Source organism: Temnothorax nylanderi, unplaced genomic scaffold, assembly GCF_030848795.1.
Source record: "Temnothorax nylanderi isolate EJ_2023f unplaced genomic scaffold, tnyl_v1.0 TNYL_tig0039_pilon, whole genome shotgun sequence".
Taxonomy (NCBI): Eukaryota; Metazoa; Arthropoda; class Insecta; order Hymenoptera; family Formicidae; genus Temnothorax; species Temnothorax nylanderi.
Window position 1 is genome coordinate 189,782 of NW_027249101.1, and position 15,132 is coordinate 204,913.

General features: G+C 39.1%; 3 protein-coding genes across 5 annotated transcripts; 2 read left to right on the plus strand and 1 right to left on the minus strand.

Annotated features, from left to right (window-relative positions):
* Nucleotides 1–56: 56 nt before the first annotated feature.
* Nucleotides 57–5,224, plus strand: LOC139771365 (tetratricopeptide repeat protein 36-like). 2 transcript variants are annotated; one of them, XM_071704089.1, is made up of 3 exons: nt 57–214; nt 4,085–4,285; nt 4,384–5,224. In XM_071704089.1, exons 1-3 carry the CDS (start codon nt 106–108, stop codon nt 4,632–4,634), a joined length of 561 nt encoding a protein of 186 aa, XP_071560190.1. In that variant the 5' UTR covers nt 57–105; the 3' UTR covers nt 4,635–5,224. The 2 variants fall into 2 exon arrangements, with proteins under 2 accessions (XP_071560190.1, XP_071560191.1); XM_071704090.1 differs by having other exon boundaries at nt 84–214; nt 4,088–4,285.
* Trp1 (translocation protein 1) lies at nt 4,677–7,643 on the minus strand. Its single transcript, XM_071704087.1, has 5 exons — nt 7,168–7,643; nt 6,384–6,797; nt 5,956–6,303; nt 5,767–5,867; nt 4,677–5,683 (listed from the first exon to the last, which is right to left on the minus strand). Exons 1-5 carry the CDS (start codon nt 7,201–7,203, stop codon nt 5,524–5,526), a joined length of 1,059 nt encoding a protein of 352 aa, XP_071560188.1. The 5' UTR covers nt 7,204–7,643; the 3' UTR covers nt 4,677–5,523.
* Nucleotides 7,644–9,496: 1,853 nt separating this feature from the next.
* Nucleotides 9,497–14,795, plus strand: Su(fu) (suppressor of fused). Of its 2 annotated transcripts, XM_071704086.1 has the most exons (9): nt 9,497–9,741; nt 9,838–9,908; nt 10,323–10,819; nt 11,317–11,409; nt 12,556–12,865; nt 13,060–13,295; nt 13,390–13,611; nt 13,693–13,900; nt 14,193–14,795. In XM_071704086.1, the coding sequence occupies exons 3-9, from the start codon at nt 10,623–10,625 to the stop codon at nt 14,256–14,258; spliced, it is 1,332 nt and encodes a 443-aa protein (XP_071560187.1). In that variant the 5' UTR covers nt 9,497–9,741; nt 9,838–9,908; nt 10,323–10,622; the 3' UTR covers nt 14,259–14,795. The 2 variants fall into 2 exon arrangements, with proteins under 2 accessions (XP_071560187.1, XP_071560186.1); XM_071704085.1 differs by lacking the exons at nt 9,497–9,741; nt 9,838–9,908 and adding an exon at nt 10,082–10,178.
* The last annotated feature ends 337 nt before the right edge of the window (nt 14,796–15,132 follow it).

Sequence of the window (15,132 nt, forward strand, 5' to 3'; positions counted from 1 at the left end):
AATCTATTACGCAACACACGCGATTAGCTCACGACGGACGATAAACAGAAACGAGTCCCCGTCGAATGGATACGTTGAGATTTACGGAAGAATTCAGTCGACATCATGGAGAGCCTGAGCGAAGGTGACAGAGCCGTTCTGAAGACGATCTTCGATCCGTTTCAGCCGCTCGGTCCGTCTGATATTCCAGACTTTCCGGCTTTCCAGGAAGTTGGTACGTGGCTGGTGACAGCATAATTAGCAGTTATTAAAATCCGTGCTACGTTATCTATCAATTATTAAAATCCATACTATATTATCTAAAACGTTTAAAATAACGCTTTTTCACCTTACACTAACAGTATTATAGATAATAATAAATTCAATATTATTTTTCGCAATAAATTCTTTACAGTGATTTAAGGATGCTTATTAACATCAAAATTTAAATCGATTATCGATATTAGTATGTATGATTTACTGTTCCAACAGGAAGCTATATTTTAAAGACCGGCAAAAAATCGGCGCGCAGTTTACCGAGTCTGGAAAAAGTATACAATAATTGTTAGGCTACCATCAAGATCCAGTCCGGATTGTAAAAATGATATTTTTCTCTCTAATTGATTATACATCATAACAGTCCTGATTCACTTATTATTATTGTCAATATTATTTATTCGTATATTCATAACCGATCTAAAGATACGTATCAGAACTTCTTTAAACCTTTAAGTGTAACGATTTAAAGCTGAAGATAATAACATGGATGGTGGATCCTTTGTAATTCTGCGTGTAACTCCGCTGCGCGCGATTTAAAGCCGAGATTGCCATTCAATCTTAATGACGGTGTAGTCGAGACACTTGTTGCACTAGTTGGACACGATTCAAACCGCAGGCTTCTCACAGATCGCTCGAAAAATCCGCGAGCGCTTAAAGCCCATGGGTGACCGCATTCGTCTGGCGCAAAATGTATTCCGGCGCGAGTCATTCTCACGCGAGACATTCAGATTGTCATGAATATGCAAGGAACTGCGCGATGCAATAACAGAGATAAGTTTCTTGTTGTTGTATCAATTCTCAAGGCTGCGCTCTGTCGAGCCTTGAATAAAATTATATGGAAAGTTTTACGTTGCCATTCAATTTCTGTAAACTCTGTATCATATCCAAATTAAACTAAGATACATATACAAATAATTATAGAGTACTTAATTATAAGTTATCAATTATTTTAATACAAGAAACAAATTTTAAAGCAATGTTTTTATTTTGTTAAGTACATATTCTCCATTATCAATGACAGTTTGCCATCGATCTCTTCTGTAAACTTTCAATCCCCTTCTCATAAAAGTACTGTCACTTTAGACTGTACTATTCTGAATCACGCCTCACCTTTTGAAAAGAATTTGATCAAATTTGATATTGTGCTTGTTGCACGTAATTTTAAAGATGGTGGGGAAAAAAGGTGCATCACGGACATCCAATGCCTTTCTATTATCGCAAAAATAAGAACGCAGGGCAAACGCAACAAAAAAAAAGCAAACCACAAACGTGAAAAGATGCTAACCGCATCTCCATTTGCTGCTAAAGCGCAATGAAACCGATCCATTTTTTAAACGAATAATATCAGACGATGAAAAATGGATCATTTGCAACAACATTGAGCAGAAAAGATCCTGAAACAAGCAAAGCGATCCTCCGAAGAAAGTCATCCTATGTGTTTGATGAGATGGAAAAGGTGGATTTATGATACAGTCGAAGATATTGTGTATTATCGAAATTATCATACTATATATGAGCTCCTACCATCGAATCAAACGATTAATTCGAATAAATGGACCAAACTATAGGCAGCAATCGACGAGGAACGTTCAGAATTGGTCAACAGAAGGGCGTTGTGTTCCACAAGGACAGTGCCAGACCGCATGTTGCTCTGGAAAAAATTGTTGTTTGAGATGTTCTATATATCCCATATCCCCATATCTATATCCCATTCGCCATATTCATCTCTGACCTTGCATCTTTAGATTACTATACTTACTCCGATCTCTGTAAAATTATTCCCGTTTCTTTGGAAAACTGCAAAATCTGTTTTCTCGCTTAAAAATTTAGGAAAATTGGGGGATGGAATCATAAAATTGTGTAAAAGATTGTCAAAAGTTATTTAAAAATGGGCAATATATAAATCAAGATTTATTTCGATACATATTTGAATTTTGAATTTTTCTTGAAAAACCGAACAAATACATGTTACAAGCCAATGTTTCGTATTTTATATCAGGGTAGAGTATTAAATATATTTTGTAAATCTGTTGAAGGACTCTGTATTGAACTGTACGAGAAAGGAAGAGAGCAATACCAATTGAGATCAATAATTCGTTTATAATTGTTCGAACACTCTTTTTATAAATGAGTGAGTAAAATACAGCTTGAGTTATCAACGTTTGAAATTATACATAATCAAATATATAATATAAATAAATTTGAACAGATATATTCTGATAATAAGATGAAGTTTTTGTTTATCTCTGAGTTGTTAATTACATTAAACTATAAAGGAATGAATCAACGGAATGAAGTATTATTGAACAATGTAAGCTATTAAATTATAAATAACTTGAATTTAAAGAAAAATGGTAATCTTTAATTAAGCATGAACTCAAAGGACAATGTGAACTAGAATTAAATTGTACTTAGAAGAAATGAACTATTATCTTTGTGTTCTATTTGAAGAAGCATGTACAAAATATTAATTTAGTTTATCAGAATATATCTTAACATATGTAAACATATCAAAGCATGAAAATTATACAATTATCACACTAAAACATGTACAATATATCAAATATCACTTCAGAACATACACAATATGTTAAATATTACATCAGACCATGCATAATATGTCAAATATCACGTCAAAACATGCACAATATCAACGGAATTTAACAATGTTTTAGCTAGATGCGTTAAACAGATGTTAACTGAAATTCTGATGAAATGAATTACAGTGAAGATTTCCTTAAATTGAGCAATGACAAACGTTTGTTAAGTTATTTTAAATTATAGTTAAAGTAACTGAATGATTTTACTTAACATAAATTATAATGAAAAGAACGTCTGGTTCTCACAAAATCTTTCTACATGAACGTCTTGCATTGAATTGGCTCGAACCTTGATCAATTGAGCGATGTTTCTAAAACCAAGAGAGTTACATCACAAACTCTTCTCGGGTTTCATTGAAACTCTACTAAATACCTGTGTTAGGATGAACAGTTCGTCGAACCGAACAGACAGAGAGAAAATCTCTCGTGGTTCCTTGTGTCGTGTCGGCACTAGGAGCTAGCTGAATGATGTCATGTCGGCATCATTCCTTTCTCTTATCTATTCCTATGGATGGTTGATGAGGGTGCTCTTTCGTTATATGGAGGAGCTCACAAAATGGCTGGAACGATCCGTAGTCGTTATGCGATGGAAATCTCTTTTCTTCAACTCTCGTTGGAATTCGCCGTCCACAAACAAGAATAGATAATTTGAGAGCTCACGCAAAGAAGTCAACACGACTCTTTACAATGAAATCACTTAATCTAATTTGTTAACACAATGTTACAAAACGTAAAAGCACTTCAATCAAAACGTGTTGCTAGCTCAAATTGTAAAGACAGAATGAACGAAAACGACGCGACCGAAGACGATCGTCGCTTTGTCTTTTTCGTTGAGAAAATCAGAAGTCGGAAGTGCGCCCTTGACAACGACAAGCGCCATTTGTTTTTCATTGCTCTTTGCCTTTCCTCCCTATCGTACTTTACGCGGTTATTTTTAAACAAAATCATTAATTTTTTAAATTTAATTTTCGTATTATATGTATAAGAAAAATCACATAAATTTCATTTAAAATAAAATATTGATAACATTACTAAAACACGTATAAAAAACTTCTTATATGCATTATATTTTTTCCTAAAACTGTGAAATTTTTATTTAAAATATTTTCTTCTGGAATGGGAAACAATTGAAATTTGGGATGCGCAATTATAAGATACAACTTTCTGTATATAAAAGCTATACGTGATACATATAACATATATATTTCTTTTAATATTTTGTTAAGAAGAGACGACGGATGCCTTTGAGGAGGTTCGTTTAGAACCGAATGTACTAGACATAGTGAAGAAGGCAATAGTCTGCGCGGAAGAGAAGAACTTCGACGAATCCTTTCGGCTTTTCCACGAGGCGTTAAAACAGGCACCTGAATCGCCGTCGATCTTAAATGATAGAGCGCAAGCGTTACGTCTGGCGAATCGAGATGAAGGTACTTTTAGTTACGTCAGTTACGAATATCGAAAAAGAGTTTCTATATAAATTTCACAGGAGAGAACTGCAATTTCGATTATCGTGCAAATTATTTAGAAGCGTTGAAGGATCTGCATCTGGCGGTGGAGTTGAGCGAAGGAAAAGGAAGAGCTGGCATTCAGGCACTCTGTCAACGAGGTGCCCTTTACCGTTGGATGGAGCAGGACGACAAGGCCAAGGAAGACTTCACTCGTGCGGCCAAGGCTGGCTCGAGCTTCGCTAAATCGCAACTGGTCGCTCTGAATCCTTATGCGGCCATGTGCAACGCGATGCTGCGCAAGATGACACTCAAGGCCAATCGACCGTAATCTAACATGGAACTAGCAGGTCAAAACAATGACCACTTAAAATAGATATATAACGCTTTATTTTATCTTTATTTCCATATAGATAAATCCACAAGACCTACAGATCCTGATATAATGACAATCGTAAAAGTAATAATATAATAATAATATAGTAATAACAATAATTATCATTGGAAATTTCGCATAAAAATATAAGTTATCTGTATTAAACCCGGAATATATATTCATCTGTAAAATCGGGCCTAATTTCTTCTAAAAAAAGGAACTCGCGCTAAATCGCCGAACAACGAAGAAAACGTCAAGTTCTGTACCCGTAAAGATTCCTTCTCTTCCAGCTATAAATCAGTCCTCTCTAGATTCAAAGATTTAACATCTAACGGAGAGAACTCGGTGCGTATTTATTAATTAACTACATTGTCGGTAGACATTGATCGCATTGAGAGATTTGAAGACTTCGAACAGTACCCACAATTTATTCAACGGAAACTGATAACGAAATTACGTCTAATACGATTTCCTCATATTACACATATATATTTGTATAGATATCTATGTATGTATAGAATAAAATATGCCTTATATCACGCTTACGCTTTTTAGAGACAATACTTTACATTCACGCCAGTTACGGAAAATTCTCTCCATGCAAAAAGTCACAAGCGATTTTCCCACTCGTTCATGAACGCGCGTACCCTTAAATGCAATAGATGTGGAGAATTCGCTACGATCGGTTTGCTAGATTCATGCGTCGAATTCGACGCTCGGATTAACGCACCGCAAGCATATGTATATCGATTTCAGTGATGATTAATGTGACAATTAATATAGCTGTTTGTCCCAGCAAACATGAAGCTATCTACTGCCCGGTGTTCACGCGCGCGCGCACGTTTTAAATCATAACAAAATCTCGACTCGTATTAGACTTCTCGCTCTCCGAGCCTTCCTCACTGCCATCCTCTCCTTCGGCCGAATCGGACGAAGTTTTCCTCTCTTCGCTAGGCAAAGATAACTCTTCGTTAGATGCCTCCGTCGCTACAGGTTTCTCTTCTCTGAGGACATAAAAATATGTCGAATCAGAGATTCGTATTATATTTTATTAAGTGCCTAATCAAGTATGAATCACAAAACTGACTGAAGTAGTGGCGCATCCTCGGAGTCAGAATCCTTTTCTTTCCTTCTTTTCTTTTTGTTCGCTTTCTTGTCGCCGTCCGACGTGGGACCATAATATTCATACTGTAAGGAAATTTTTGAATCAATTAGATTGAAATGTCCGTCACTGTGACCAATGAATGAATGGAAATGAATGAAATAAACTACTAACTTGATATAATGGCCAGAAGGACGCGAAGAAGCCAACATCTGCTGTCAGATTAGGCAGCAGCCATAGATGACATCTACCCAACGTGGGTACCCACAGAAGACAGAACACGATCATTCTAATAATAGCCAGTGCTAATATAAATACGAGAAATCCCGCAGCCGCGACGCTTAGATAGTAAACTCCATGACGAATGGTTAAGGGCCACAGCGGGAAGAGACAGACTCCTATCGCACCTAAAACTACGAGCGTGCCGAAGAACCAGTAATACACAGGAATCGATTCGTATATCCACACGTACGCATCGTTACAATCCACAAAGTACTGTTCCATGTGCATTTCTAGTCTTACCTGGAAGAACACGTATTTCTCATTAAAAAACGAGACAAAGAAAAGGAGTTTTAGCGGCACGAATGATCGTTTATCCTTACTTTTGGCTTTTTCCGTTCGTAGCTTTTCTCTTCGCCTTTCTCCTCCTTCACCACTGCCGCGTCTTTGCTCTCCTTAGTGTCCTCTTTCGTATCCTTAGTCTTCTTCTTAATGCCCCGCATTTTGTTGAGTTCCTCCTCCGAAATCACCACCTTCTTGGCTCGGTGAAAGAACTTGTGCCTGAGCATCAGGTCTAAGAACTGGGAGACCTGCTCGCGGTTCTCGAACACCGTGCTCCAGGGTGAGTTTTCCAGTAGGGCGTCAATCGCGCGCGACCCAGTGAAGTATTCGACGATGTGGGTCCTATCGAACTTGGTCTTCTTCGACGGTACATTGTTGCGGATCCACTTGGCTACCGCGTACTCCTTCTTGGACGGTTTGTCCTGGGCGATCTTAGTATCCAAACTGGCTACTTCCTGTTAAAGAAACAATGAGGTCCGTTAGACAGTTCATCCCGAGGGAAACGGGAAAGGGGGAAGGACGCGAGGGAGCACGCGAATTCGACTGACATGAGGGGAAACGCGAGAGAACGCGTTCCCCAGAATCTCCCCCGTTCCGGGAGGATCGTGGGAAGCATCTCGTGGTCTGTCTACGTCACACGCACTCGACGCTGCGGCGCACGTCAGCGCTGACACGTTTCGCGAATCGACCCGGAACGCGCGGGTGATCGCGGCGCACGACGAGTCGCGCGCTTCGCCGAGTCCGGCCGATCGCCGGGGCGCGTTCGCGTGCCACGTCCCGCGCGCGACACGCCGCCGATTCTCGCCCATATGCGTCAACGCTTACATCTTTGCGCTTCCTGCTTTTCCTGCGCTCCGCCATGCTGTAAATCCCGTGTCACGCTTGCGCGCACAGAGATCCGCTGCCTCGCCTCACGCTGCCGGCCGCCGAAGCTGCTGCTGCTGCTGCTGCGAACTGGCATATGCGAACACCGCGGACGGCGGACGGCGGACGCTGTCAGACGCCTGTACCCCGAAGCGAGCGAGCACCGTGGGTGGCACGCGGAAACGATCCCCTCGACGCCGTCCACGTTTGCTGCTCCTCCTCCACTCCACCTCCCCCTTCTCCTTTCCTTCCTTCGCCCGCTTCTACGGAGATGGGTACTCCGGACTCCGGATACTCGTTCCTTTCGGGACACGGGACACCTCCTGGTGTTTATTCCGAATTCCGATTCGCAAACTGGGAAATAGCAGTAGCGCCGGTCTCGAGAAGCTCAGTGGCGTATCTGGGAAGCTTCTAGAAAGGTCGTGGAACTGCCATGATGACGCGATCAGCAACCAGACTTAAATGGACCATCGGGGAGAGTAACTGGAGACGGATGACATTGCGATGTTTTTGGTCGCCTCGATCGAATATTCGTCACCTACAATCACCTATCAAGTTATTGTTTTTATTGCCTACTTACCACAATTATTTTATCGCCGTTTTATCGTGATTTATATTATATACTATCTATATAACTCAAATAAAGATTGCGAAAAATCACGCATTGCAAAAAAAACGGCAGTTAATTGTAATACGACGTACTAGAAAAGATAACATAGATTCGGATTTAATTAAAAAAAAAAAGGAAAGATAAAAGGTGTTGAATAAAAAACATATATTAGATAATTAGAATATATTAGGTTTATTTATTTATATTTTCATTTTATTTTTACAGTTTTATGTAACATAATCTTTGATAAAGAAAAGAAAATATCTTCCTTTTAGCGCAGTTTTTTTTTCTGTTAATGTGCTAATTAATCGAGACATGTGTATAGAATACATGTGTAAGTCGTTCCTTCGTCCATAGCTGAACTTCTATATTCGTTCCATCTTATATCTTTTTCTCTCTATTATAGGCTGCGGTCCACTTGACGCTACAAATGCTTTGGAGCGTTCTTCTTCTCCTTCTTTCTTCATTGAAAGAAAAGAGAAGAGGAATGCTTCGAAGCATTTGTAGCGTCAAGTGGACCGCAGCCATAATGTGTCTAATTATATAATTGTATTTCAATTGGCGCAGTTATAAAGAACAGATCTTTTTTTTTATTCCATCCAGATCCAAACAAATGGAATTTTTCCACTCATGCGTAATAGTGCAATATAAGAATATAAAAAGAGAGAGAGAGAAGTTCTAGAGTGGACATGCTCGCATTTTAAGTGGATGCCCGTCCACGGCGCCTCTGCGTGCACAAAATGTGGACATTGAACTACGTAGCCAATATGTCCACAAATATTTTCAACAGGTAACACACGCTATATCCGCACAGATTTTTTCTGTTCTGAAACTCCGACGAAATACTTCAACAATGAACTTATAGAAGTTCATGTGACTTAAAATTTAAATAACTCATAATATAATATATATTAATCTTATGATTTATCATTATCCAGCTGTTGTTTCATAAATGCGTACACATATATTAAGGCCCGATAATATTTAATTTTAAATAAAAATTGCAACTTTATTCTTATCATCTAGGTTTAATTATCTATCGAATGATGAAACTGTAGAGAGAAAAATAGTTTTGTAGCAATATATATGATATTATTGCATCATAAATATATGCATTCCTATTTATGAAGCACATGTATAATAATGAATCATTGAATTTAATACTATTATATTAAAATACCACTTAAAACTTAATTATTCTGTATAAGATATTTTTATATTTTAATAATCGAAAAATTTATATTTATAGTAGATGATAACATCGATATTCTTTATCTCAATATTCTTATCTCTAGCCCCTTCAGGGCCCCTATGCTTTCTGAAATGATTTGCTATAAAATAGTATAAAAAACCAAAAATTAAAAAACAAAATATATTATAGAATGTTTCAGCTTTTATTATAGTGTCGCCGAGATATATATTTCTAATAATAACAATTATATTTGATAAAAGCAGAACAAGCTGCAGAAAAAAATTGTGTTCATATTTTACAACTTTATTTACGTGTACATGTACATATACATACAATAAGACAAAATTCGTTAAATAAAAAAACATTTTATATCTATATTAAAATAAAAAATATACTTGACGTTTTTTTCACATTGTTAATGTCTTTTTAGGCTTAAATTATTCTAATTTTTAATTATTATTTTTTAGAAATATGAGAAACGTCTTAAGAGCGTCCGAAGAAACGTCATATAAGTTTAATTTAAAAGCTCAAATCTGTAAGGCGTCACGTGGGTCGGCGGTGCACCGGGTGCACGTGCACGTGCACGTGCACGTGTGTCGAGAATTCCACAAGATGGCGGGACGATGTTTGTTTTGCTCCACGATTCCCACGTGCTTGCATGGGCGATAATCGAGATATGAAGTGCATGGTCCATTTAACAGACGTTTCTTTAACGAGGTGGAACTAGAGAAAAGTGAGATGAAATCGAAAAGTTTTTATGAGCTGAAATTGGAGATACGATCGACTATTGAAGGTAAAGCTGTTTAATAAATGTCGAGGTTATGTTTAGATTATACACAAACTGTGAGAGGTTCAAAAATTACTTCGAGGACAATCTGTGAAATCTGCAGGAATTGCAAGGTATGTGCACCAAGACAAAACGTTGCATTTTGTGAAACTGTAACCTATTTAACGAACGTGTTTGATACATAGAAGAATCGTAAAAATAGAAAAAAATAGTCTCAAGGATGCTATATGTCGTTGTAAATTATGTCCCCTATTTAATACAGGCACATCTGCCAAATCAAGTTTGCGTGTCAAATCTATTGATCAGTTGGTAGATATCAAGATATCGACGAAATGAATTTGCAAAATTAATTCGTCCTTAATCTAATATTTCGATCTTTCCATGTAAGCAACAAAAAAGTTTATTATTCCATGTTAACAAAATAGTATTACTTGATAAATTACTTGATACATTACTTGATAAGTTACTTGATAAAAAATTAATCGCCGATTAATTATTTGGAATTAATTGGAATTTAATTGCTCCAGATGCGGTGGATATCCAGCGGCCAGGTTTAGTAACTTTTGACGTCTGTAGGGAGTGCTGCGCACGCATCGCTCTCGAGATCCCATTCGCCTGCCGATCTCTCGTCTACGTTGCACGCGCGCCGGAGAGACGTTCACGTTCACGCTTTTGTTTGTCAGTGCTGTTACCGCTGGCGCCGTTGGGTGCCGTTCCGAGTTCCGAGCAGCTCCGAGCGTGCGACTGCGTCGCGTTGCGTGCGGTGACCGTTGTGGGTAAACAAAGGCGCGTATATTCGGCGATTCGGCGTACGCCACCGGAGTTTTATGTACGGCGCGAACATGCGCGAGCGCGAGGAGTTCTCGAGGTGTTTCCTACCGGGCCAGCCGGCCCAGGTCTCGCTACCGCCGCCGCCACCGCCGTCGCCACGGGCCCCAGGCTTGGACGCTCTGCACAGCCTCTGCAAGCAGATCTACCCGGACCAGAGTAATCCGCTGACGGTTACGGCGGTGATAAAATACTGGTAAGAACCCGACCACACCACGGCAACGACTGTTCTCGCCAATTGTTCTCGCTGAGGAATGTCGAGAGACCGTTTATTTTACCGAGGGTCACAGGTGGCTTGGATACTTGGCTTGGTCCCGCTGGTCAGTCGATTAAAATCAATTTTGTGCGTACGTCTTTTGACGCTCTAGCGATTATTTTATTAATCGTATTTAATTAATTAATCTTGTTCGAGCCAATTAATGTATCAATTCTCTCTGTTATTGTTTTCTGATTATCACGTGGAGATGGTGGAATGCTTGCAGATTTTTTACGAATTATAGTATCAATTTTATCAAGCCAATGTACTGAAATCATGAACCGTACGAAATACGTTTATTTGAGAGGCATCGGCAGGAACTCGGTTTTTCTATTCCACCCTCGCGAGAAAAGGCGATTACGATGACTATATTTAGCCTCCCCTTTTACACACACGAAACCGGATATCCTGTCAGCTGACTCGAGTTTTCCCTTTAGGTTAGGAGGACCTGATCCCCTCGACTACATCAGCATGTACGCCAATTCGGGATATCCTGAGCTCGGTGTACCTCCACACTGGCACTACATCAGGTAAGAATGTTGACATTAGTGCTACGTGTAAGCTCTATGCAGGGTATCAGATTACCAGAGACTCATTTTGAATCTAAAGATTTGGTGCGAGCAATTTGTTGCTCCAATTTTATTCAAACCTCAGGAAACGAGTAACTAAATTGATTAGAAAATATTTATATATTTTTCATTTCCACACATGTGGATTTACATAGATAGATATCGCTATTTATTGAGCGCCGGACAGCGTTCCGTCAAGCGTTAAAACTAAAATACATTGATTAGTTACATTTGTAATATATGAAATATAATATATCAAGTAATGTATCAAAACTTGTTACAAAAATAGAAACCAAATCAATATCAAACTAAATAAGATAATTAATGAGAAATTAATAAGGAATGATAAAAGAAATTATTAAAAAATAAGAAAAAAAAGAATACAAATAATAAAAATAAAAATATCTACATATGCATGACGGAACAGTAAAATGAGTAATATGCGAATGTGTGAATATGTTTGTGAGCATGAAAGAGTAAGTACGCGGCAAATGAATTTAAATGTATTATTTGAGAAACGTGCTTGCATTAAATATAGGATATAATTCAAGACTCGCGCGCGTTCGTTAAGTTTAAGTGGAATACGAACTATGGCAGATGCGCGATATGTCGGCGCTACCGTTTCATTACTACGTTTCATTGGAATCTGTGTGCGGAATGACGAATGATCTTCCGCCAAAGGGTGCGGGCTCTTTCCCCCCCTTTTTTTTCTTCGCGCTGGCGACCCTTCGCGTCTTCAATTTCAGACAGCTGTCCTAATACTACTCCGCGCTCTTCTCTATATATAGAGAGCGCGTAGGGTGCAGGAGAAACAAAGTCGTTTAAAGCGCGGGGAGTCGGAAATAGAAGCGCCGGACTTCCCCTTTTTCGTCTGCGCCGGCTAATTATACTTTCGTCATTGACGAAAAGTCTACGTACTTTTTTGCGAGATATCGTTGAGCATCTCTTATTCTCTTGTACGCAAAAACTTTTTAACGTTTCCTCAAGTGATTTTTATTCCTTCCTGTAGTAGAGAAATTATCTTTAAAAAGAAGGGTACAAGAAAAATCGTGATATACAGAGAGATATTTATTTTACGTTAGCTTTAACCCGTTTGTTTAAATGCAGTTTAGGACTGTCCGATTTACACGGCGACGGCAGATTACATCCCAAACCTGGTCCAGGCCGTCCCAGCGGATTCGGATTCGAGTTGACCTTCCGTCTTGCTCGTGAAAGGGGCGAGACGACGCCGCCCACGTGGCCGGCAAACGTGATGCAGCAATTGGCCAAATATGTTTTCAATTCCGGGAACACGCTGATGCCGGGCGACCACGTCTCTTGGCACGCTCCACTGGACGGCGGAAACGGTTGTATCACCCAGATTTTAATGGGACAGGACCCGCAGCTTCCGACGTCGATCTCGACGCCCCACGGTGACGTACGTGCAAAAAGCCCGTATTCGCCATAAAATATAATGGTTTCATTTTTGAATTCCTTAAGATTTTTACATCAAATAAATAAAATTTGTAACTTAGTAATTTGCATTTAGCTTTAAATCGCAAATTAAATGGATATAATGCTTCAAATTTTCGAAGATGGGTCATTGTTATGTTCCTTTATTGTTAAAAACAGGTCTCGTTCGTTCAAATCGTCGGCGTTACTTCTGAGGAATTGCAGGCGGCTCAACATTGGAACGGCTTGGGTGTCGTTAATTTGCTGAGAAGCGCCAGGGGCTGTGGCCCATGGTTGGTTACGGACATGAGAAGAATGCATTCCGCCATGGAAGATGATCCCTCCATAGCGGAGAAGATACAGTGCGGCATCGAAAGGGACGGGTCGAACACGAGTGGCGTGTCCGCCAAATGTTGGTAAGTGATGACAACTGATCGATATTATCGGAAAACAGATTGAATGTCAATTGGATTTGAGTTTAAGACCGTTGTTTTATGTATCTGGATGCAGGTGGGTGCAAATAACAAGTGACAGGAGCGCGGAAAGATACAGGGAGAAAAGGGACGATTCCGACGATGACGAAGACGTGAAGCCGATCGTGAAGACGGAGAGATTGTCGCCGTGTGAGCAACAGGATGCCAACGTCTCTGACGAAAATAGTATTAGAGCTCTGTCCGGATTACACCTAACGTTCAACCTTGAGGCTGGCTCGTTATTGCCGTTGGCGATAAAGTTAGTCATGATGAAAACAAAGTTCACGCGGCAACGCCGCGGTGGCGACGTCCAATGAATAATGCAATGTTGATATTGCAGGGGCCGCGTGATGCACGGAAGGCATTTCACGTTCAAATCCATACTGTCCCACTCGGCTGTTACGATAGTCGCGCCATCGGTTACGGGCACTTTCGTGTCCAAAGAGAAGCCGTATGTCGTTCAAGGGCCGTGGCTGCAAGTGCTCCTCTCGGAAGAACTGTCTGAAAAGATGGCCGAAGAGTTTCAAGTTTTGAACGCGCCAGACAAGGTAATAACACGCGAGATTGCTTTGAGATTATTAAGGGCCGGTTGTTCCAACCTTTTGGTAAACTAACTAATAGTTAAATCATATATATGTCTTTGTTTATCCTTTACACAAAGATAGACATATGATTTAATTATTAGTTAGATTACCAACAGCTTGGAACAACCGGCCCTAAAACGATGGTGTATAGCGTGAATTTAGTTACGTCCAATTATTTCAGGATATCAATCTAAAAAATAAAAGTGCTGAGATTGCCGAATATTTTATATGTATGTCTTAATATATCTTATTACAGATTCAATTGCCAAAGACGTTTTCTTGGCCGGAACATAATTTAGTCATCACCATCATCAATGATTAAAACTGTCCATCGATGCAATCTACGAAGATCACTCTTCATGCCGTTTCATATAAGTTAAAGATAGGACAATGAAAGTATTATCGAGCCTCGTTACAGATCGAACCTTTTTATTTATGACTTTTCCCATGACTCTCTAACGTAAGGTTTTATAATTTATAAATGTTATCCTATGCGTTTAAGACACTTGAGCCATTCATCAATGTGCGAAAGCAGAGATTTGCGCACATTCCCAGATTTTGAAAAAAAAAAAAAAAAACCGCAATATATTTTTCTATACACGAATGTTCCAATGTCTCTCTTTTACAAATTGATGCCTGCTTATATTATACATGAAAAATTTCTACAACACTTGTAAAATTGTTTAAATCGACAATATTGTTATCTCAATGCACAAAACGATATATAAAAAAATGTTGCGAATTTTTTATGTATACTTTACTATGTATATAGTACGATATAAATTATATGCTATTTTACGACGAAATTTGATATGCGCCTTACATATTGTTATAGATAATAAACGTTAATGTAAATATAGAGATATTCGTACTTCACAAAGGAAATCTTACGTAATTATATCAGTTATTCTTTCGTGACGCTGATCGATATCGCCTGTTATATCGTCGCTTTAGTCTTCTTCCCGTCTTTCTCTCGTGAAGACACGCATCCTGGCTGTGACTCCTCGCCGTCGGATTGTTGTTATTATCGCTCTGCGTCACGCGTTGCCCAAACATGTTGAACAGCCTTGCGTGGGGATTCTGAAGTATCGATATGACATTGAATTTGACATGACATTGAATTGCACGTGTCAACGCGTTGAATTTGAATAGTCTGTCATTTTAGTACGTGAAAGTGAGAAATCGCGGTGGGAGCG

Coding starts and splice junctions, on each gene's coding strand:
- Trp1 (XM_071704087.1), bottom strand. CDS start 7,203: ATGGCGGAGCGCAGGAAAAGCAGGAAGCGCAAAGAT. Junction 6,798..7,167: donor AAAGCAGGAAGCGCAAAGAT/GTAAGCGTTGAC, acceptor TTTCTTTAACAG/GAAGTAGCCAGTTTGGATAC. Junction 5,868..5,955: donor CCTTCTGGCCATTATATCAA/GTTAGTAGTTTA, acceptor ATTTCCTTACAG/TATGAATATTATGGTCCCAC.
- LOC139771365 (XM_071704089.1), top strand. CDS start 106: ATGGAGAGCCTGAGCGAAGGTGACAGAGCCGTTCTGAAGACGATCTTC. Junction 215..4,084: donor TCCGGCTTTCCAGGAAGTTG/GTACGTGGCTGG, acceptor TATTTTGTTAAG/AAGAGACGACGGATGCCTTT. Junction 4,286..4,383: donor TCTGGCGAATCGAGATGAAG/GTACTTTTAGTT, acceptor CAAATTATTTAG/AAGCGTTGAAGGATCTGCAT.